General features: G+C 36.8%; 2 protein-coding genes and 3 pseudogenes across 2 annotated transcripts; 2 read left to right on the forward strand and 3 right to left on the reverse strand.

The window, feature by feature from the left end:
* Positions 1 to 6,732: 6,732 nt before the first annotated feature.
* LOC104740126 (glutathione S-transferase U9-like) lies at positions 6,733 to 7,625 on the reverse strand (annotated as a pseudogene).
* Positions 7,626 to 13,529: 5,904 nt separating this feature from the next.
* On the reverse strand, positions 13,530 to 14,390 carry LOC147949317 (glutathione S-transferase U9-like; annotated as a pseudogene).
* A 1,153-nt stretch (positions 14,391 to 15,543) lies between these two features.
* Positions 15,544 to 16,772, forward strand: LOC104740134 (HVA22-like protein b). The gene is made up of 5 exons (XM_010460668.3): positions 15,544 to 15,703; positions 15,794 to 15,820; positions 15,899 to 16,021; positions 16,237 to 16,471; positions 16,555 to 16,772. Exons 1-5 carry the CDS (start codon positions 15,642 to 15,644, stop codon positions 16,612 to 16,614), a joined length of 507 nt encoding a protein of 168 aa, XP_010458970.1. The 5' UTR covers positions 15,544 to 15,641; the 3' UTR covers positions 16,615 to 16,772.
* A 718-nt stretch (positions 16,773 to 17,490) lies between these two features.
* Positions 17,491 to 20,474, forward strand: LOC104740144 (microtubule-associated protein RP/EB family member 1B). The gene is made up of 8 exons (XM_010460677.3): positions 17,491 to 18,148; positions 18,866 to 18,934; positions 19,023 to 19,109; positions 19,204 to 19,310; positions 19,396 to 19,532; positions 19,623 to 19,699; positions 19,788 to 19,901; positions 20,025 to 20,474. Exons 1-8 carry the CDS (start codon positions 18,041 to 18,043, stop codon positions 20,205 to 20,207), a joined length of 882 nt encoding a protein of 293 aa, XP_010458979.2. The 5' UTR covers positions 17,491 to 18,040; the 3' UTR covers positions 20,208 to 20,474.
* An 886-nt stretch (positions 20,475 to 21,360) lies between these two features.
* Positions 21,361 to 22,503, reverse strand: LOC147949318 (F-box protein At5g62510 pseudogene; annotated as a pseudogene).
* Positions 22,504 to 22,537: the final 34 nt, after the last annotated feature.

The raw sequence follows: 22,537 nt of genomic DNA on the forward strand, positions 1-22,537 counted from the left end.
CATGGAAGAATGTACACGTGTACGGTAGAGATCAAACCACCTTACCTTCTCCGGATATGGAAAGCGAGGATCTAGGACAGCAGGACATATCAAAAGCCACACAAGACGACAGAAGAAAAATTCTCAAAAAGGAATTAGGTATGTCGCAGGTCCCACCTTAAAAGCAATATTTTATCGTATTACAACGTTGTGGTCTCCACTTATATAATTAGATCTCTGCCACACGTCTTCATCTTGGTGCTCAAACGATATGATTTGCGAACGCTTACGCTTCTACGCTTCTTGTACAAGGTCCGTGGACGTCTACACGTGGTTACCGGCTATTGAATATCACAACAATAATCTCTAAGGTACGAAATCTTTCAATTCAAGTTTACTTGATACATACTGGGCGGTGTATTATTTAATTGTATTTTTCAGATTTAGTTTGATATTACTATATTCATATTTTCCAGAGAGTATAACAAATTATTGGCGATTGAGTCATTTTATAATTATTATGGGGAGGCATTTTGTGCGGGACCATATATAGTATCGACATAAGTCATACGCGATAGAATTTTGAACGTGGCATGATCGTAGAGGGGGTTCATAGTTGACTATTTTTTTGCAGTTATGAGCTCGATGAATACGTATAAGTCAATTCTCATTTGAATTTGTTCACATTATGGTATGGAGATAGTAGGGCCTGGATATATATTTCAAGTTCCGACAAGAGAGAGGGTTCATAGTTCATACATTTCATCGCGGTTAATTAGGGTTTTGTTTCAAATTAATTGACATACATATATAGAGTAATCTGCGATTTTTGTAGCTTTAATTAGCGTGTTAATACGTACTTTTTTAATGTAAATTTGTATATATACCCACTAACTAAATATGATAATGTTTTGGCTCATCAATAAAATTAGGTAAAGTTTGTTTTCAGAGTTAGCTTTTATTTTGGTTGAGCTCGTAATCAAAAACCTTAGGTAAAGTAAGTATTGGAGATAGAGACTTGGTTTAGTGTGGTTTAGTTATTGAATTAACTTAACCGGAGATTGTATTGTATAGCTTAGTATACGGTCTAATTGATATGTGTATATATGCTCTTGTACATTTTAGTTTTTGAGAAAATGAGAAAGATATTTTCAAACCGTAACAAACTTTCTCATCGTCTTCTTCGTAATATGGTATCAGAGCCATCGAGCTCAATTCTCCATTGATTGCAATCTGATTCTTCGTTTTTTGAGCTCAATTCATCAAGCTACAATGGTGACCGTAGCTCGAGCCACACGAAAATCCACTCGATCGAAGTCAGGAACGAGTTCCGCTGTTCGAAAGTCGTCGCGATCCACCGGTGTTGTTGAATCTCCTCCGGATTCTCCTCCAGTTGCCAGATCTAGAGCTTCTGGAGCCCCGCGAGCCATCACACCACCGATATCTTTGGTTCCGACGCCATCTCCGTTCTCTATGCATAGTGCCGATCATCCAGGTTTGATTCTCGTTGCTATTCGCTTAGATGGAACGAATTATGATGATTGGGAAGCTGCTATGCGTATTGCTTTAGATTCAAAAAGGAAACTAGGATTCATAGATGGTAGTTTAACTCGTCCAGATGAATCGGATCAGAGTTTTCCCCTATGGTCTTGTTGCAATAGTATGGTGAAATCTTGGTTGTTGAATTCAGTATCACCAGAGATATATCGTAGCATTCTTAGACTGAAAGATGCTTCTGATATTTGGCGTGATCTATATAGTCGTTTTCATATGAGTAATCTGCCAAGGACTTTCAATCTCACTCAAGAGATTCAAGATCTCCGTCAAGGATCTATGTCGTTAATGGCTTATTACACGAAATTGAAGACACTGTGGAGTAGTTTGGAGAGTACAGAAGAGGTTGATGAACCATGTGTATGTGGAAAAGCTGCTCGTTTGCAATTGAAGGCAGAGAGAGCTAAAATAGTCAAATTTCTTGCTGGATTGAATGAGTCTTATGCTATAATCAGGAGACAGATCATCATGAAGAAGGTGCTCCCATCCTTAGCTGAAGTTTATAATATTCTAGATCAAGATGATAGTCAGAAGGGATTCTCAAATGTGACTGTCACTCCTGCTGCGGCATTCCAAGTATCGGAGGTTGAATCTTATTCTGGTCCAGATTCAACTGTTTGCTATGTCCAGAATGGTCCAAATAAAGGACGACCTATTTGTTCTTTTTGTAATCGGGCTGGTCATATAGCAGAAAGATGCTACAAGAAGCACGGTTTTCCTCCAGGTTTTACTCCAAAGGGAAAAGTCTTTGATAAACCTACTAAGCCGCGTCCTGTAGCAGCTCAAGTGTCTTTGACCACTTCTCAGTCTATTACTGAATCTCCTACTATGGAAAATATGATTGGGAATTTGAGTAAGGATCAAATTCAGCAGTTTATAGCACTTTTTAGCTCACAATTGCAGACTCAAGCAACTCTTAACTCATCGAATCCTGAAGCTAGTTCATCCTCACCTAAGCCTGAGTATACTGGTATTTCTTTTTCACCATCTACCTACTGTTTTGTTGGTATCTTAAATGTCTCCAAGAACACTATCTCACCACAAACCTGGGTGATAGATTCTGGAGCAACTCATCATGTATCTCATGATAGGAGCCTTTTCTCGACTATTGATACTACTATTGTGAGTTGTGTGAACTTGCCAGCTAGTCCAACAGTTAAGATCAGTGGTGTTGGAACAGTTAGAATTAACAAACATATTTCTCTCAAGAATGTGTTGTTTATTCCTGAATTCAGATTGAATCTCATCAGTATCAGCTCTCTAACTACAGATCTTGGTTCCAGAGTTATATTTGATCCTTCTTCTTGTGAAATTCAGGATCATACCAGGGAGTTGACAATTGGGAAGGGTAGAAGAGTGGCTAATCTCTATGAGTTGGAAGTTGAAGATTCTCAAATATCAGTTAATGCTGTCGTAGATGTCAGTATGTGGCACAAGAGACTAGGGCATCCTTCATTCAGCAGATTGGATGTCATTTCTGAGTCTTTAGGCACTACTAGACATAAGAATAAAGGACTTGCTTATTGTCATGTTTGTCATCTTGCTAAACAGAGAAAGCTTTCTTATCCTTCTCCGAACAATATTTGTAATTCAAACTTTGAATTATTACATATGGATATTTGGGGACCCATTTTAGTCGAGACAATTGAAGGATTTCGGTATTTTCTGACAATTGTAGATGACCATTCAAGAGCAACTTGGGTTTATTTGTTAAAGACAAAATCAGAGGTTCTTACAGTCTTCCCAGGGTTTGTGAATCTTGTTGAAAATCAGTATAATGTCAGAATAAAAGCAGTCAGATCAGATAATGCACCTGAGTTGAGTTTTACAAAGTTTTTTCAAGAAAAGGGCATTCAGTCGTTTCATTCTTGTCCAGAGACACCAGAGCAGAATTCTGTAGTTGAAAGGAAGCACCAACATATTTTGAATGTTGCTCGTGCACTCATGTTCCAGTCGAAGCTTCCTCTTAAGTTTTGGGGGGATTCAGTGTTGACAGCGGTGTTTCTCATAAACAGGACTCCATCTCAGCTTCTCTCAAATAAAATACCTTATGAAGTTCTCACTGGCAAGAGTCCTACATATGATCAGCTAAGGACATTTGGTTGTTTATGTTATGGTTCGACTTCACCAAAACAGAGAACAAAATTTCAGCCAAGGTCTAAAGCTTGCTTGTTTTTGGGATACCCTGCAGGTTACAAAGGTTACAAACTTCTGGATTTGGAGAGTAATAACATTTTCATATCGAGGAATGTTATTTTTCATGAAGAGGTATTTCCAATGGCTAAAGATCCAGAGTATAATGAGTCTTTGGAGTTCTTTACACCGATTGATCCTGTGTCTTCAGGTAATTCTTTTTATCCTCTTCCATCACAAATTTCTGATCTCTCACCACAAATTTCTTCTAAAAGAGCAAAGAAATCACCTGCTCATCTTCAAGACTATCACTGTTACTCTGTTGATTCTGATATTCAATATCCCATTTCTTCTTCTCTTTCATATTCCAAAATTTCACCTTCTCATCTCTTATACATCAATAATATCACAAATATTCCTATTCCTTCTAATTACTTTGAGGCACGGGAATCAAAAGAATGGTGTGAAGCAGTTGATAAAGAGATTGGTGCAATGGAATTGACAAACACTTGGGATGTTACTACACTACCTCCAGGAAAAAAGGCTGTAGGGTGTAAATGGGTTTTCACTTTGAAATTTTTGGCAGATGGAAGTCTGGAGAGATATAAAGCTAGGTTGGTGGCTAAAGGATATACTCAGAAAGAAGGGTTAGATTATACAGAAACCTTTTCTCCTGTTGCAAAAATGGCCACTATCAAGTTGTTACTCAAAGTGTCTGCATCAAAGAAATGGACTTTGACACAACTTGATGTATCGAATGCTTTTCTTAATGGTGAGTTAGAGGAGGAGATCTACATGAAGATACCAGAAGGATATGCAGAACGAAAAGGAATTACTTTACCAAAGAATGTTGTATGTAAGCTCAAAAGATCTATCTACGGTCTAAAACAAGCATCACGATAGTGGTATAAGAGATTTTCTGCATCCTTAATAGCGTTGGGTTTTCTGAAAGGTGCTGGAGATCACACATTGTTTGTAAAACCTTGTGGGAATGAGTTTGTTACAGTCTTGGTGTATGTAGATGATATTGTCATCGCAAGTACTTCTGACATTGAGGCAACCAAGCTCACACAGGCACTGCAGAAACAGTTTAAACTCAGAGTTTTAGGTCAATTGAAATATTTTTTGGGACTTGAGATTGCTCGAAATTCAACAGGCATATCTATTTGCCAACGTAAATATGCTTTGGAGCTGTTGTCTTCTACAGGAATGCTAGGTTGCAAGCCTGTTTCTGTTCCGATGATTCCCAACCTGAAGTTGTATAAAGAGGGAGGTAAGCTACTTGCTGATAAGGAGCAGTATAGAAGAATTGTGGGGAAGTTGATGTATCTGACCATTACAAGGCTAGACATTACTTTTGCAGTGAATAAACTCTGCCAATACTCTTCTGCACCACGAACTTCTCATCTCGCTGCAGTCACTCAAGTTCTGCAGTACATAAAAGGAACTGTTGGTCAAGGCCTTTTCTATTCGGCGACTGATGATCTTACTCTTAAAGGGTTTGCAGATTCAGATTATGGAGGTTGTAAGGACAGTCGAAGATCGACAACAGGTTTCTCTATGTTCCTTGGTGATTCTTTGATTTCTTGGCAATCAAAGAAACAACCTACTGTGTCTCGTTCCTCGGCAGAAGCAGAATATCGGGCTCTAGCCTTAGCTTCTTGTGAGCTAGTGTGGTTAAGTATTTTGCTGCGTGATCTCCGAGTTTACTCTGTTTCAGTACCTATCTTATTCTCTGATAGTACTGCAGCAGTCTATATAGCTACAAATCCGGTGTTTCACGAAAGGACTAAACATATTGAGATCGATTGTCATACAGTTCGGGAACGCTTGGATAATGGTCTTCTGAAGCTGTTACATGTTAATACAGAGGACCAAGTAGCGGACATTCTCACTAAACCGTTGTTTCCTTGTCAATTTGAGCATCTGAAATCCAAGATGAGCCTTCAAAATATTTTTCAGTGCACATCTTGAGGGAGCCTATTGGAGATAGAGACTTGGTTTAGTGTGGTTTAGTTATTGAAATAACTTAACCGGAGATTGTATTGTATAGCTTAGTATACGGTCTAATTGATATGTGTATATATGCTCTTGTACATTTTAGTTTTTGAGAAAATGAGAAAGATATTTTCAAACCGTAACAAACTTTCTCATCGTCTTCTTCGTAATAGTAAGCGTGATCAAATATAAATCGAAATTGGATTCGCAAACAACAAATTCAAAGAACGAAACTTTCAAATCCATCAAAATAAGAATTAATTTGAAATCTACCAGAAAATGTAAAAGAGATGAACTCTATCAATTTTATCAGCTAGTAAACAGTAACAAGATTAAGATAAACAAACCAAGAAAAAAAAAAGAAAAAACCTCTGAAGAGATAAAACAATAAAAATATTATATAGTATTATAGTATATAGTAATGAAAATTCAAATGATTAAACTCGTGCACCAACTCGACTACATGCAAATCTATTTTTCATAATGGGAAAAACTATATTGGGGGCCTAAATTTTGTAAAAATTAACAAGCGATGAGTATAGTGTTTTTACTACGTGATTCATATAAACAACATGATATCATATATAAACATCGTGTTACTTTTGTTCAAACACAGGCGAACCATCCTTTTTAGCAAAATATTATCTTCTTTGTAATTTGCAAAATATCTGCTTTGTACACCGGCAAAATATGTTGCAAAACATCTTTATATATGATATAATATGTACAATTTAGCACAATATCTTCGATGAAACTAATTTGATTTGCGCTAGCTGATCTTCCAAGAAATAACTAACAAGTTTGTGTAATTGTTGAGCTGAATTTCAAACTTCCAAAAATATAAAATTAATAACATATTTTATTTGCTCAAACTTGAAAATATATTGTTCTGGTCGGACTCAAAATCTGCATCCAACAATTACCAAACACATAAAATTGGGCCTGATTACACAAAATAGTCTATAAATATAGGCTCCTAAATTTGTAGGCCCAATAGTAATTAGTACATTGTAACTAATCCAAAAACAGAGTTTTAACTTTTAACATATGAAAGAAAACAGAGGATTTAGCATCACGCAAGCAATCCATTACTTTTGACAGAGAAATGTAAGTTAGGGACGGCAGAGAGATATCTGCCTGAAAATCCTAAGAATCTCTAGGATTTGTTCATAAGGAAGACTTTAGATCTTTGACCACGTCGGTTTCGTTAATAGCATTGTCATTGAGCCAACCATAGACACCAGGAACTGATCTCGATCAACGATCTTCAGACCCACAACTTCTTCGTATGCCTTTGTAAACAAAGTGCATATCACGATGTCTACGAAGCTCATTGTCTCGTTTGTCACCGTTGGTTCACCATCAGTGTCAGAAAAAAATCTCTTTAAACCCTTCTTTCTCTATGACTCTCAGATTCTCCTTCACCTCTGTGAGAGCTTTCTCTTGCTTTTCTCCTTCGCTTTTCACCACTTTTATCACCACATCGTAAAGCTGCAACAAGAAAAACAAGAAAAATTCAGTAAAAGTTCAATTTGATCAAAAGTTAGGGTTTATCAGATTTTTACTCGCGTGTAATTGGATGTAGTTAGCCCAAAACCGGACTTTAGATCTTCTGTAAGGATCTTGGGGCAAAAGATTTGGACCGCTGCTCCACGTTTCGTCGATGTATTCAGTGACATAAACAAGGATTCAGAGATGGGTTTACCGTTGTGGACGAGAACCGGAATCTTCTTGCGAACCGGGTTATACCGGAGAAGGGTTTGGCTTTTGTTTTGGTAAGAGGTATGGATTTCATTTAAGCTTGAGGGCTAACTCAATCCTTTTGCTGTAAGGACTCCTGAATGATTCATAGAGTATAACTTTGTTCTCAATTTCTTCGTCTTCTTTGGACTTGAGTATTGCTTGAATTATGTGAATTTTATACATTAGACCAAGTGGGAAAAAAACATTAAATAGCTTGGTCAAACAACCTTACTCATCAATCTCATATTTGTATATATACCCACTAACTAAATATGATAATGTTTTGGCTCATCAATAAAATTAGGTAAAGTTTGTTTTCAGAGTTAGCTTTTATTTTGGTTGAGCTCGTAATCAAAAACCTTAGGTAAAGTAAGTATTGGAGATAGAGACTTGGTTTAGTGTGGTTTAGTTATTGAATTAACTTAACCGGAGATTGTATTGTATAGCTTAGTATACGGTCTAATTGATATGTGTATATATGCTCTTGTACATTTTAGTTTTTGAGAAAATGAGAAAGATATTTTCAAACCGTAACAAACTTTCTCATCGTCTTCTTCGTAATATGGTATCAGAGCCATCGAGCTCAATTCTCCATTGATTGCAATCTGATTCTTCGTTTTTTGAGCTCAATTCATCAAGCTACAATGGTGACCGTAGCTCGAGCCACACGAAAATCCACTCGATCGAAGTCAGGAACGAGTTCCGCTGTTCGAAAGTCGTCGCGATCCACCGGTGTTGTTGAATCTCCTCCGGATTCTCCTCCAGTTGCCAGATCTAGAGCTTCTGGAGCCCCGCGAGCCATCACACCACCGATATCTTTGGTTCCGACGCCATCTCCGTTCTCTATGCATAGTGCCGATCATCCAGGTTTGATTCTCGTTGCTATTCGCTTAGATGGAACGAATTATGATGATTGGGAAGCTGCTATGCGTATTGCTTTAGATTCAAAAAGGAAACTAGGATTCATAGATGGTAGTTTAACTCGTCCAGATGAATCGGATCAGAGTTTTCCCCTATGGTCTTGTTGCAATAGTATGGTGAAATCTTGGTTGTTGAATTCAGTATCACCAGAGATATATCGTAGCATTCTTAGACTGAAAGATGCTTCTGATATTTGGCGTGATCTATATAGTCGTTTTCATATGAGTAATCTGCCAAGGACTTTCAATCTCACTCAAGAGATTCAAGATCTCCGTCAAGGATCTATGTCGTTAATGGCTTATTACACGAAATTGAAGACACTGTGGAGTAGTTTGGAGAGTACAGAAGAGGTTGATGAACCATGTGTATGTGGAAAAGCTGCTCGTTTGCAATTGAAGGCAGAGAGAGCTAAAATAGTCAAATTTCTTGCTGGATTGAATGAGTCTTATGCTATAATCAGGAGACAGATCATCATGAAGAAGGTGCTCCCATCCTTAGCTGAAGTTTATAATATTCTAGATCAAGATGATAGTCAGAAGGGATTCTCAAATGTGACTGTCACTCCTGCTGCGGCATTCCAAGTATCGGAGGTTGAATCTTATTCTGGTCCAGATTCAACTGTTTGCTATGTCCAGAATGGTCCAAATAAAGGACGACCTATTTGTTCTTTTTGTAATCGGGCTGGTCATATAGCAGAAAGATGCTACAAGAAGCACGGTTTTCCTCCAGGTTTTACTCCAAAGGGAAAAGTCTTTGATAAACCTACTAAGCCGCGTCCTGTAGCAGCTCAAGTGTCTTTGACCACTTCTCAGTCTACTACTGAATCTCCTACTATGGAAAATATGATTGGGAATTTGAGTAAGGATCAAATTCAGCAGTTTATAGCACTTTTTAGCTCACAGTTGCAGACTCAAGCAACTCTTAACTCATCGAATCCTGAAGCTAGTTCATCCTCACCTAAGCCTGAGTATACTGGTATTTCTTTTTCACCATCTACCTACTGTTTTGTTGGTATCTTAAATGTCTCCAAGAACACTATCTCACCACAAACCTGGGTGATAGATTCTGGAGCAACTCATCATGTATCTCATGATAGGAGCCTTTTCTCGACTATTGATACTACTATTGTGAGTTGTGTGAACTTGCCAGCTAGTCCAACAGTTAAGATCAGTGGTGTTGGAACAGTTAGAATTAACAAACATATTTCTCTCAAGAATGTGTTGTTTATTCCTGAATTCAGATTGAATCTCATCAGTATCAGCTCTCTAACTACAGATCTTGGTTCCAGAGTTATATTTGATCCTTCTTCTTGTGAAATTCAGGATCATACCAGGGAGTTGACAATTGGGAAGGGTAGAAGAGTGGCTAATCTCTATGAGTTGGAAGTTGAAGATTCTCAAATATCAGTTAATGCTGTCGTAGATGTCAGTATGTGGCACAAGAGACTAGGGCATCCTTCATTCAGCAGATTGGATGTCATTTCTGAGTCTTTAGGCACTACTAGACATAAGAATAAAGGACTTGCTTATTGTCATGTTTGTCATCTTGCTAAACAGAGAAAGCTTTCTTATCCTTCTCCGAACAATATTTGTAATTCAAACTTTGAATTATTACATATGGATATTTGGGGACCCATTTTAGTCGAGACAATTGAAGGATTTCGGTATTTTCTGACAATTGTAGATGACCATTCAAGAGCAACTTGGGTTTATTTGTTAAAGACAAAATCAGAGGTTCTTACAGTCTTCCCAGGGTTTGTGAATCTTGTTGAAAATCAGTATAATGTCAGAATAAAAGCAGTCAGATCAGATAATGCACCTGAGTTGAGTTTTACAAAGTTTTTTCAAGAAAAGGGCATTCAGTCGTTTCATTCTTGTCCAGAGACACCAGAGCAGAATTCTGTAGTTGAAAGGAAGCACCAACATATTTTGAATGTTGCTCGTGCACTCATGTTCCAGTCGAAGCTTCCTCTTAAGTTTTGGGGGGATTCAGTGTTGACAGCGGTGTTTCTCATAAACAGGACTCCATCTCAGCTTCTCTCAAATAAAACACCTTATGAAGTTCTCACTGGCAAGAGTCCTACATATGATCAGCTAAGGACATTTGGTTGTTTATGTTATGGTTCGACTTCACCAAAACAGAGAACAAAATTTCAGCCAAGGTCTAAAGCTTGCTTGTTTTTGGGATACCCTGCAGGTTACAAAGGTTACAAACTTCTGGATTTGGAGAGTAATAACATTTTCATATCGAGGAATGTTATTTTTCATGAAGAGGTATTTCCAATGGCTAAAGATCCAGAGTATAATGAGTCTTTGGAGTTCTTTACACCGATTGATCCTGTGTCTTCAGGTAATTCTTTTTATCCTCTTCCATCACAAATTTCTGATCTCTCACCACAAATTTCTTCTAAAAGAGCAAAGAAATCACCTGCTCATCTTCAAGACTATCACTGTTACTCTGTTGATTCTGATATTCAATATCCCATTTCTTCTTCTCTTTCATATTCCAAAATTTCACCTTCTCATCTCTTATACATCAATAATATCACAAATATTCCTATTCCTTCTAATTACTTTGAGGCACGGGAATCAAAAGAATGGTGTGAAGCAGTTGATAAAGAGATTGGTGCAATGGAATTGACAAACACTTGGGATGTTACTACACTACCTCCAGGAAAAAAGGCTGTAGGGTGTAAATGGGTTTTCACTTTGAAATTTTTGGCAGATGGAAGTCTGGAGAGATATAAAGCTAGGTTGGTGGCTAAAGGATATACTCAGAAAGAAGGGTTAGATTATACAGAAACCTTTTCTCCTGTTGCAAAAATGGCCACTATCAAGTTGTTACTCAAAGTGTCTGCATCAAAGAAATGGACTTTGACACAACTTGATGTATCGAATGCTTTTCTTAATGGTGAGTTAGAGGAGGAGATCTACATGAAGATACCAGAAGGATATGCAGAACGAAAAGGAATTACTTTACCAAAGAATGTTGTATGTAAGCTCAAAAGATCTATCTACGGTCTAAAACAAGCATCACGATAGTGGTATAAGAGATTTTCTGCATCCTTAATAGCGTTGGGTTTTCTGAAAGGTGCTGGAGATCACACATTGTTTGTAAAACCTTGTGGGAATGAGTTTGTTACAGTCTTGGTGTATGTAGATGATATTGTCATCGCAAGTACTTCTGACATTGAGGCAACCAAGCTCACACAGGCACTGCAGAAACAGTTTAAACTCAGAGTTTTGGGTCAATTGAAATATTTTTTGGGACTTGAGATTGCTCGAAATTCAACAGGCATATCTATTTGCCAACGTAAATATGCTTTGGAGCTGTTGTCTTCTACAGGAATGCTAGGTTGCAAGCCTGTTTCTGTTCCGATGATTCCCAACCTGAAGTTGTATAAAGAGGGAGGTAAGCTACTTGCTGATAAGGAGCAGTATAGAAGAATTGTGGGGAAGTTGATGTATCTGACCATTACAAGGCTAGACATTACTTTTGCAGTGAATAAACTCTGCCAATACTCTTCTGCACCACGAACTTCTCATCTCGCTGCAGTCACTCAAGTTCTGCAGTACATAAAAGGAACTGTTGGTCAAGGCCTTTTCTATTCGGCGACTGATGATCTTACTCTTAAAGGGTTTGCAGATTCAGATTATGGAGGTTGTAAGGACAGTCGAAGATCGACAACAGGTTTCTCTATGTTCCTTGGTGATTCTTTGATTTCTTGGCAATCAAAGAAACAACCTACTGTGTCTCGTTCCTCGGCAGAAGCAGAATATCGGGCTCTAGCCTTAGCTTCTTGTGAGCTAGTGTGGTTAAGTATTTTGCTGCGTGATCTCCGAGTTTACTCTGTTTCAGTACCTATCTTATTCTCTGATAGTACTGCAGCAGTCTATATAGCTACAAATCCGGTGTTTCACGAAAGGACTAAACATATTGAGATCGATTGTCATACAGTTCGGGAACGCTTGGATAATGGTCTTCTGAAGCTGTTACATGTTAATACAGAGGACCAAGTAGCGGACATTCTCACTAAACCGTTGTTTCCTTGTCAATTTGAGCATCTGAAATCCAAGATGAGCCTTCAAAATATTTTTCAGTGCACATCTTGAGGGAGCCTATTGGAGATAGAGACTTGGTTTAGTGTGGTTTAGTTATTGAAATAACTTAACCGGAGATTGTATTGTATAGCTTAGTATACGGTCTAATTGATATGTGTATATATGCTCTTGTACATTTTAGTTTTTGAGAAAATGAGAAAGATATTTTCAAACCGTAACAAACTTTCTCATCGTCTTCTTCGTAATAGTAAGCGTGATCAAATATAAATCGAAATTGGATTCGCAAACAACAAATTCAAAGAACGAAACTTTCAAATCCATCAAAATAAGAATTAATTTGAAATCTACCAGAAAATGTAAAAGAGATGAACTCTATCAATTTTATCAGCTAGTAAACAGTAACAAGATTAAGATAAACAAACCAAGAAAAAAAAAAGAAAAAACCTCTGAAGAGATAAAACAATAAAAATATTATATAGTATTATAGTATATAGTAATGAAAATTCAAATGATTAAACTCGTGCACCAACTCGACTACATGCAAATCTATTTTTCATAATGGGAAAAACTATATTGGGGGCCTAAATTTTGTAAAAATTAACAAGCGATGAGTATAGTGTTTTTACTACGTGATTCATATAAACAACATGATATCATATATAAACATCGTGTTACTTTTGTTCAAACACAGGCGAACCATCCTTTTTAGCAAAATATTATCTTCTTTGTAATTTGCAAAATATCTGCTTTGTACACCGGCAAAATATGTTGCAAAACATCTTTATATATGATATAATATGTACAATTTAGCACAATATCTTCGATGAAACTAATTTGATTTGCGCTAGCTGATCTTCCAAGAAATAACTAACAAGTTTGTGTAATTGTTGAGCTGAATTTCAAACTTCCAAAAATATAAAATTAATAACATATTTTATTTGCTCAAACTTGAAAATATATTGTTCTGGTCGGACTCAAAATCTGCATCCAACAATTACCAAACACATAAAATTGGGCCTGATTACACAAAATAGTCTATAAATATAGGCTCCTAAATTTGTAGGCCCAATAGTAATTAGTACATTGTAACTAATCCAAAAACAGAGTTTTAACTTTTAACATATGAAAGAAAACAGAGGATTTAGCATCACGCAAGCAATCCATTACTTTTGACAGAGAAATGTAAGTTAGGGACGGCAGAGAGATATCTGCCTGAAAATCCTAAGAATCTCTAGGATTTGTTCATAAGGAAGACTTTAGATCTTTGACCACGTCGGTTTCGTTAATAGCATTGTCATTGAGCCAACCATAGACACCAGGAACTGATCTCGATCAACGATCTTCAGACCCACAACTTCTTCGTATGCCTTTGTAAACAAAGTGCATATCACGATGTCTACGAAGCTCATTGTCTCGTTTGTCACCGTTGGTTCACCATCAGTGTCAGAAAAAAATCTCTTTAAACCCTTCTTTCTCTATGACTCTCAGATTCTCCTTCACCTCTGTGAGAGCTTTCTCTTGCTTTTCTCCTTCGCTTTTCACCACTTTTATCACCACATCGTAAAGCTGCAACAAGAAAAACAAGAAAAATTCAGTAAAAGTTCAATTTGATCAAAAGTTAGGGTTTATCAGATTTTTACTCGCGTGTAATTGGATGTAGTTAGCCCAAAACCGGACTTTAGATCTTCTGTAAGGATCTTGGGGCAAAAGATTTGGACCGCTGCTCCACGTTTCGTCGATGTATTCAGTGACATAAACAAGGATTCAGAGATGGGTTTACCGTTGTGGACGAGAACCGGAATCTTCTTGCGAACCGGGTTATACCGGAGAAGGGTTTGGCTTTTGTTTTGGTAAGAGGTATGGATTTCATTTAAGCTTGAGGGCTAACTCAATCCTTTTGCTGTAAGGACTCCTGAATGATTCATAGAGTATAACTTTGTTCTCAATTTCTTCGTCTTCTTTGGACTTGAGTATTGCTTGAATTATGTGAATTTTATACATTAGACCAAGTGGGAAAAAAACATTAAATAGCTTGGTCAAACAACCTTACTCATCAATCTCATACTTGCTTGGAGAAGAGTCTTCATAACGTGTATAATCATTTGGACTTTGTTACTCAAACTCGACAAATCGTCACAAAACCCCAATAAATTACTTCTGTGTCATTATCTACCGAGCTTTTTTTTTTTCTCAAGAGGAATATATTGTATTAAACATATCAAGGCATATATGTGCCAAAGAAAGCCCTTTCAAAATGCAAGACTACAAAAAAGGTTCAGGCAATGTTAATAAGCGACGGAATCAACTTCTTTTCTTCAACTTAAAACTCAAATCTCTGTAATTATTCCTACAAATCGAAGCTCAAAAGAGAGTAGGTCGAATAAAAAGCTTTAGAAAGCAAGATTGCTTTCACTGGTATCACCAACACCTCCCAATGAGAATTATTAAAAGGAAAACAGAAAAAGCAACGAAAACCGGATCAAACACCGGCACAAAACAGAAAACCAGCCAAGACTGCTGTAGAAGCCAGTCGATGCTGGAAAGGAGGCGGATAAACCGGACAGCGAGGGTAGAACACGGCAACGGAAAAGCCATGTTTACGGCGATACCAGACTTCATCCGAACATAAAAACCGACAAAACATGTCGTACGGCGAGGGTAGAACGGCTAGATGGAATCACGAGAACACGGCAACAGAAAGCCATGTTTACAGCGATACCGAACTTCATCCGGACATAAAAACCGACAAAACATGTCGGACGGTGATCAAAGATAAGAGCCTCTCTCTCTGAAAAATATTAGAGAGAGAAGAAAGAGAGAGGTTTGCACTGGTACAAAATATGTTCGTGAACTCTTTTTCTGACGATAAGTGATTATCTTATCTATCTACCGAGCTTAGTGGCACGTTATGCACTGGATTAAGTTTAAATGTATTTTGAATTTCGTATTTAATGAACACTTTTATTAGAACACAGGTGACAGGACTGAGAATTGTGAGATTGATGAAATCGAACGGTCAGGAAACTACCACCAGCTTTACTTATTCAGCTTGCAGATCAAGCCACGTGGCTAAATTACGCTTTGACTCCTCTCATAGTCACGGACACGTGTTCCCAAGCCCTACTCACTTCATATACTGAAGTCGTCCAAAAGCACAAACAGAGAAAGCTAAAAAAACTCAAAAGGCGGTGGTGTGAGAGTGTGATAAAGAGATAAGAAAAGAAAAAAAAAAACAATTCGACGGTAGCAAAGATGAGTTCCGGTATCGGAAGTTTAGTGAAAGTCATCTTTAAGAACTTCGATGTCATCGCTGGGTAATTTGACAAGTGATATACTAAGCCTGCTTATGAAGATTTCTCGTTTTATTTAAATTTATTAATTTGATCCTTCTTGTTGTGCTGCAGACCTGTGATTAGCTTGGTTTATCCTCTGTAAGTCCCTTTATTCGCCTGAGAATATACCAAATCTTAAGCCCTTCTTCTTGGTAACATTTTTGGGTTATTATACAGATACGCATCAGTGAGGGCAATAGAGTCGAGAACTCAAGGAGACGACAAGCAATGGTTGACGTATTGGGCACTCTATTCACTTATCAAACTCTTCGAGCTCACTTTCTACGGGCTCATCGAATGGTAAATTTAAAACACAGCCTGAAGCTTACTTGATGTGCAAGCTTCTACTTGTGCAAACAGAGTCGGGTTGTATATATGTTTGTTTGTTTCTAGTCCTTGTATAGCGGGTGATATATGATATATCGATGTCTTGGATTTACCGAAAATAATATTCCATGAAAGATGCTTTAAGTTGCTTCAGGTTTCGAGCTAACCAAAGTTTATGGTATGATCAGGATCCCACTATATCCTTACGTTAAGCTAGCCCTAACAAGTTGGTTGGTCTTACCGGGCTTGAGCGGCGCTGCTTATCTCTACGAGCACTATGTGCGTTCATTCCTTTTAAGCCCACATACTGTTAATGTCTGGTACGTGCCAGCCAAGAAGGATGACGGTGACTTAGGAGCAGCGGCTGGCAGATTTACTCCGCCAAATGATTCCGGTGCGCCTCAAGAGAAGATTGTGAGCTCGGTATGACCTCTTCAAAACCCCTGTTTGAGACCTGAATGTTTGATCACCGAGACTCAGTTTGTTGATATTGTTTCATTTTTCAGGTGGATACATCAGCAAAATACGTTGGTCACTCGGCCTTTGATGACACCTATAGCTACTAGTTCATGCTGGTTGTATCTTGAATATCGTGACTAGTGTATCATTTACTTTTCTTTTTTTTTCTCCTTTTTAGTTTCCGAGTCTTATGAAGTTGTTGTAACTGTTGAGAGGAGAATTTTATAATATCAAAATAAAAGTTTCTGCGTAGATAATTTATATATATATTCGTGTAGTAATAAGACCAGAGCAGATATATATTAGCGAAAACTAAAATAGCTCTGGACTAGTTAAATGTAACTCAATTAATTGACAACTATGGCAGTAAGTTGACGTGTTGGTATCGTAGCTAACGGGCACATAATAGATTTATATATTTTGAGTCAATATGCCGTACCAAGCTCCATATATTTATACTAATTAGTCCACTTCGAATAAATATAGTTTACAGAAGTGAGAGGACCTTTAAAAGAAGCAGAAATGGTAAAGCCAAAATGATATAGAGAGCTGTAAAGAGAAAAGAAGAATCAAACTAGTTGCAGTAGCTAAAGATTTATTCGTGTGTCTATCCACGTTACCATAGCTTATTAATTCATTACATGTGAAGCCCTGTCACGGAAATAAATACAATGTTTCTTTTTCATCCTCACAAAAAAAAAATGTATAAACATCAAATTCTTTTGTCATATTAAAACGGTTTTCTATTCTATTATTTGACAAAAGAAATTGATTTTTCTACCTTACACATATCGTATTAAAATTAGTCATTTAATTATATACAACACACAACTCCAAAAAAGAAAGTAGTGTTGTTATATGTTACCTTAAAAATGAATATATAATACCATGTTACTAGTAGTAGTAAGTTAAAAAGACAAACCCCACGTGAGAAGGCGTTACATATTAGTATTACAGTCCAAATCAGCCATTCGTTATAAATTGTGACATTTAGCTGTAACCGAAACGAACCAAGAAGAAGTTAATGCATCCTTTTCTTACATTAAAAATCGTTTCTTTCTTTATTTATTTTCTTTAAAAATATATTATTTCATAGCTTAAAACTCTTAAACCCATATGCTTAGTCTAAATGTCTAATAAAGTTTTTTTTTTTTTGCTTTTTCAACAAACAATCTAAAATAAGTTTAATTAAATTTAAAATTTTAAAATCACTTGTTTCCTCAATTCTCTATTGTTTTTAGACCTTTGCTTCTCCGTCGTTTTCTCTGCTTCAGTTTCTTTCTCTTCCAAAGAAGCAACAAAACCCAAAACAGATCGAATCAAATTTTTTTCTTAAAAAGAAATTTTTTTTTTTCTTAATTAAATTTTTGTGGGGGGTTTTCAATTTCACCTAACCTAATTGATTCTCTCTTTTTCCCTTTTAATCTCTCCATTGCGTTGCATCTGAGTTTCCCAATTGAAAGAAACAACAAAAAGAGAGGATTTTTAATTTTATTTATTTTTTGGTTCCTAGAGAGAGAAGGATTCAAGAAAATGACGACGAACATTGGGATGATGGATAGTGCTTACTTTGTTGGAAGGAATGAGATTCTGAGTTGGATCAATGACAGGCTTCATCTCAATCTCTCTCGTATCGAAGAGGTTTCTTTCTTTCTTCTTCTTCTTCTTCTTTTTTTGATTGGTTTGGATTTTTGTCTATCGTATCTGCATCTGTGTGATTTCTTCATTGTGTAGCATTGTCCATGAATTGATTCATAAAGGACGTTCCTTTTGGTCTAAAAGGTTCTTCTTTTGATAATGTCGGTGGCTTAAGACGATTTGATTTATGACAAGATATGTATTGTTGTTGTTGTTGATCTGGGGGTATATAGGATTTGATTGGTGTTTCTCAAGATTTTTGTCGGTGACCTCCTCTCACTCTGAATTCTTGAATTGAGATTCCTGATTCCATACAAACCAGTGAGCTATTGACAGTCTAAAAAAGAATTCTTTTTGTTTCAGTTTCTCGTATATATCTGAAAATGGTTCTGTTTGATCAATGCTTCAGCTATTGGAAGCAACACATTTGTCTAGTTGTTGATCGGTTTCTTTTTGTTTGTTTCAAGTTTTTGGCTTTTCAGAAGAGTATGTTGTATGAATCCACATTTGTCAGTTTTGTTATTGAAAAGGCTTCAATGATCATTAAGATGATTATGAAATGTGTTGGGGGCAGTTTCATTACTTTAGATATTGCTTTTAATCAGGACTTTTTTTTTTTTAGTTTATAGTCTTTTAAACAAGCATTTAAACTGTTTGATTTTTGTCTTGCTTGTGAGACTGTTTGTTTATCTAAGTAGCTATGGTGTGGGTTTTCGATAGGCTGCATCCGGTGCTGTGCAATGTCAAATGTTGGATATGACCTTCCCAGGAGTTGTGCCAATGCACAAGGTGATTTTTTTCACTCGGCATCTCTTTTTTTGTTTCTTGCAATCGTTTTTTGTTTCTTTGCAGAGCGGTCTAAATCTCTCACTTTTAGGTTAATTTTGAAGCAAAGAACGAGTACGAGATGATTCAAAACTACAAGGTCATGCAAGAAGTCTTCACCAAATTGAAGATTACAAAGGTAATTTCTTACCTTTGCCTGTGTGTGCTATTTATTGGCTTCAAAATATGTATAACACTCACAATGTTGCTTGTCTTGATGGGAAATACATCAGCCATTGGAAGTCAACAGGCTTGTCAAAGGCCGACCACTAGACAACTTGGAGTTTCTACAATGGCTGAAGCGTTTTTGCGATTCTATAAACGGAGGCATTATGAATGAGTATGATGGACTTCTCTACCTTCCTTGTTGACTTCCTATAACTAAAAGTCTTTTTAACGGCACTCTAATGGCTTCATCGTTATAGGAATTATAATCCAGTTGAACGAAGATCAAGAGGTGGCAGAGAGAAAAGTGTAAAGGGATCTAGTAAGATCTCAAAGTCATTGCAAACAAACAATATGCATCATCATCCTCCTGTGACTACTTCCAACAAACCATCTGGTCAGCCATTTGATTTAAGCTTCTCTTATCCTATTGCTTACCTATCCAATTTACAAATTTCTCAATGTTGTTGAAAATTATAACACCTAGGTCCCAAGCAAGTAAAATCACATGCAATTGGAGGTGGGAGCAACTCATCAGCCGAAGTGCAAGCTCTGTCAAAGGAGGTAATCAGCTCCCTTTTAACTATTCGGTTTAATTATTTTCATGTTAATGAAAACGAACCTGTAATGAAACTTTCTTTGACAATGCCAGATAGAAGATCTCAAGGTCTCGGTCGATCTCTTGGAAAAAGAAAGAGACTTTTACTTCTCTAAGCTCCGGGACACAGAGATACTCTGTCAGACTCCTGAACTCGAGGATCTTCCGGTAAATGCAATATCAACACCTTTTTTTTTTTTTTTTTTAATGTATTTGTTTCTCTTCGTTTGAACTCAAATCATTGAGAATCTGAACAATATATGTATTGTTGAAACCACACAATATGTGCAGATAGTGGTAGCAGTTAAGAAGATATTATATGCAACCGATGCAAATGAATCTGCACTAGAAGAAGCTCAAGAGTGCCTAAACCAGTCTCTGGGACTTGAGGCTGATGAAGAAGAAGGAAAGGAAGAGGAAGAAGAAGAAGAAGAAGAAGAAGAAGAAGCAGCAGCAACAGAGACCCAAACTTAAAAGTTGTTGATAAATAAAAGTAGAGAACAACGATGGTCCATTGCCTTGTCTTAGAAGATAGATCACTTGGAGTCGGAGAGAGTGTTTTGCACAATATTACCGTAACCGGTTTTTTTGTTTAAAAGTGAACCGAACCGAATTTGCTCCGTCCTAAATTTGAAAGATTTATCTGATGGGTTTTATTTGTATCAAAATGTTTTTACTAAATGTGTTCCGATATGTAAAATTAAAATTACATAATAGTTACAGTATATAGTTCTAAGTAAATTTAAGCTTCCAAGTGCATGATGCTTTCTCTCCTACCCATCAATGCATGTACGTCTTACTATCCCATGTTCCTCTGATTTCAACCTTCCTCAAATCATTCTTTTGCATATCATAATAGAGAAGTAATAAGGGGAAGACATCGGTTTGGGAGCTAAGATCACCTCCCCGATTTGAGTTGCACCTACCACCCTAAGACATCGGTTTGAGTTCGGTTGATTTGGTTTGGTTTGATTTGGTTCTGTTTAAATGCCCACCCCTAATTACTAGTCTTACTACACTATAGTCCTATTGTTGTTAGTTGATTAACTTTATTTTTTTGCTTATACACTCAAAGGTACCTTTTATAAATTACAACCGGGTACAAATACTACAGTGTTTATGTTTGTTAACAATTGTATGTACCAACTGGGAGTTCAATTCTCTAAAACCTCATAATACCTAAAGAAAAAAAAACATGCTAAAAATCACTAAAATTTATGAAATACTCTATCTGATTCAAAACATAGGATGTTTTAATTAGCGAAAAATACGTAGATTAAGAACTAAGACGTTTATTTTTTAAAAGGTCAACCAATCACAAAAAAATAGCATAATATAAATATAAATAATCATAAAATTAAATGAATATATAATTTGCTTTGAAACTTGAAAACATATTATAATATGTAAAATAAAATAAAATAAAATTCTAGAACATCTTGTATTATGAAATAAATGGGAGTATAAAATAAATAAATTGTTTCATTGTATCATTAATATATTAAAAAAACAGATATCTGGCTTGACAATTTTATAATAAATAGTTTCACTGTATTATTATAAGGCAAAAACAATTAAATGTTGATAAATCATTTGGACCCGGGAAGAAAAAAAAAAGTAATGGCATTCAAATTTCCAAGTGCATGATGCTTTCATAATTATCCAGCTTGGCATAAATGTACGACTTACGAAACCAGCAGAAGTCCCGTATTCCTCCGATTTGAACCTTTCTGAGATGATTCTTTTGCACATTATAAAAGAGAACGTAATAAGGGGAGCACCACGGTTTGGGTGACATGATAAGCTCGCCCTTTGAAGTTGCACCTTCTACATAAATGTAATCAATGTCATCAACAAAATGCATCTGACAAGGCTGTAAACCCCGAGGTTTCCTCGACCATTTACCAGCAGCATCTTCCAAGATCCATAAATCCAACAAACCCTTTTCTTTAAAATCGGCAGTATTCGAAATAGCTGGTTTTCCACCATACTCTATAAAATTCAATGACCCACCAAAGTTATGCAACACATCAGGTACTTGGATCATATTGAACTCTTCAGACCTAACGTCAAAACTGAAAACGATATGGTCATATATATCAGTAGAAGCCATATAATATATAACTCCGTTGATGCAAGGTCCGAATATTGTAGGTTTATGATGTCGATCAAACTGAATTCTTTTCCAGAAACCTCTCGCTTCTAGTACGAAAACCCAATGCTCCGAAGTTAAACTCTCAGAATCGTCTGAGTATATCACAACCGTGCAGACTACTTTGTATTGATCAAGGACGGGATCGTATCCCAAAACGTATCTGATATCCTTAGTTAAACCTTCTTCAGCAAACATAAACATGTTATCATATTTGACGGCCGGTAAGGTTACGCTTTGTCTGGTGGTGGGATTATAGATGCACGCTTTTGCGCAAACGGTGTATAAAATCAAGCCGCGAAGAGCCACCATCTCGGTTCCCCCCACCCCTATCATTGTCAAGTCTTGGTCGAAAGACTCAGCACTACCACTACTACTAGACGATGATAAGAATGATAGCAGGACAGACTCACCATCGTCCTGGTCCACGAAACCTATGTATAGATGAGGTGGTCGCGGTGGGGTTGCCACCGTAAGATAACGATTGTTAAAATATCGAGAACGGATAAGAGAAGACCATTGTATAGATGAGGTTTCTTTCTTTCTTCTTCTTCTTCTTCTTTTTTTGATTGGTTTGGATTTTTGTCTATCGTATCTGCATCTGTGTGATTTCTTCATTGTGTAGCATTGTCCATGAATTGATTCATAAAGG

This window comes from Camelina sativa, chromosome 2, assembly GCF_030686135.1.
Source record: "Camelina sativa cultivar CO46 ecotype springtype chromosome 2, ASM3068613v1".
Classification (NCBI taxonomy): Eukaryota; Viridiplantae; Streptophyta; class Magnoliopsida; order Brassicales; family Brassicaceae; genus Camelina; species Camelina sativa.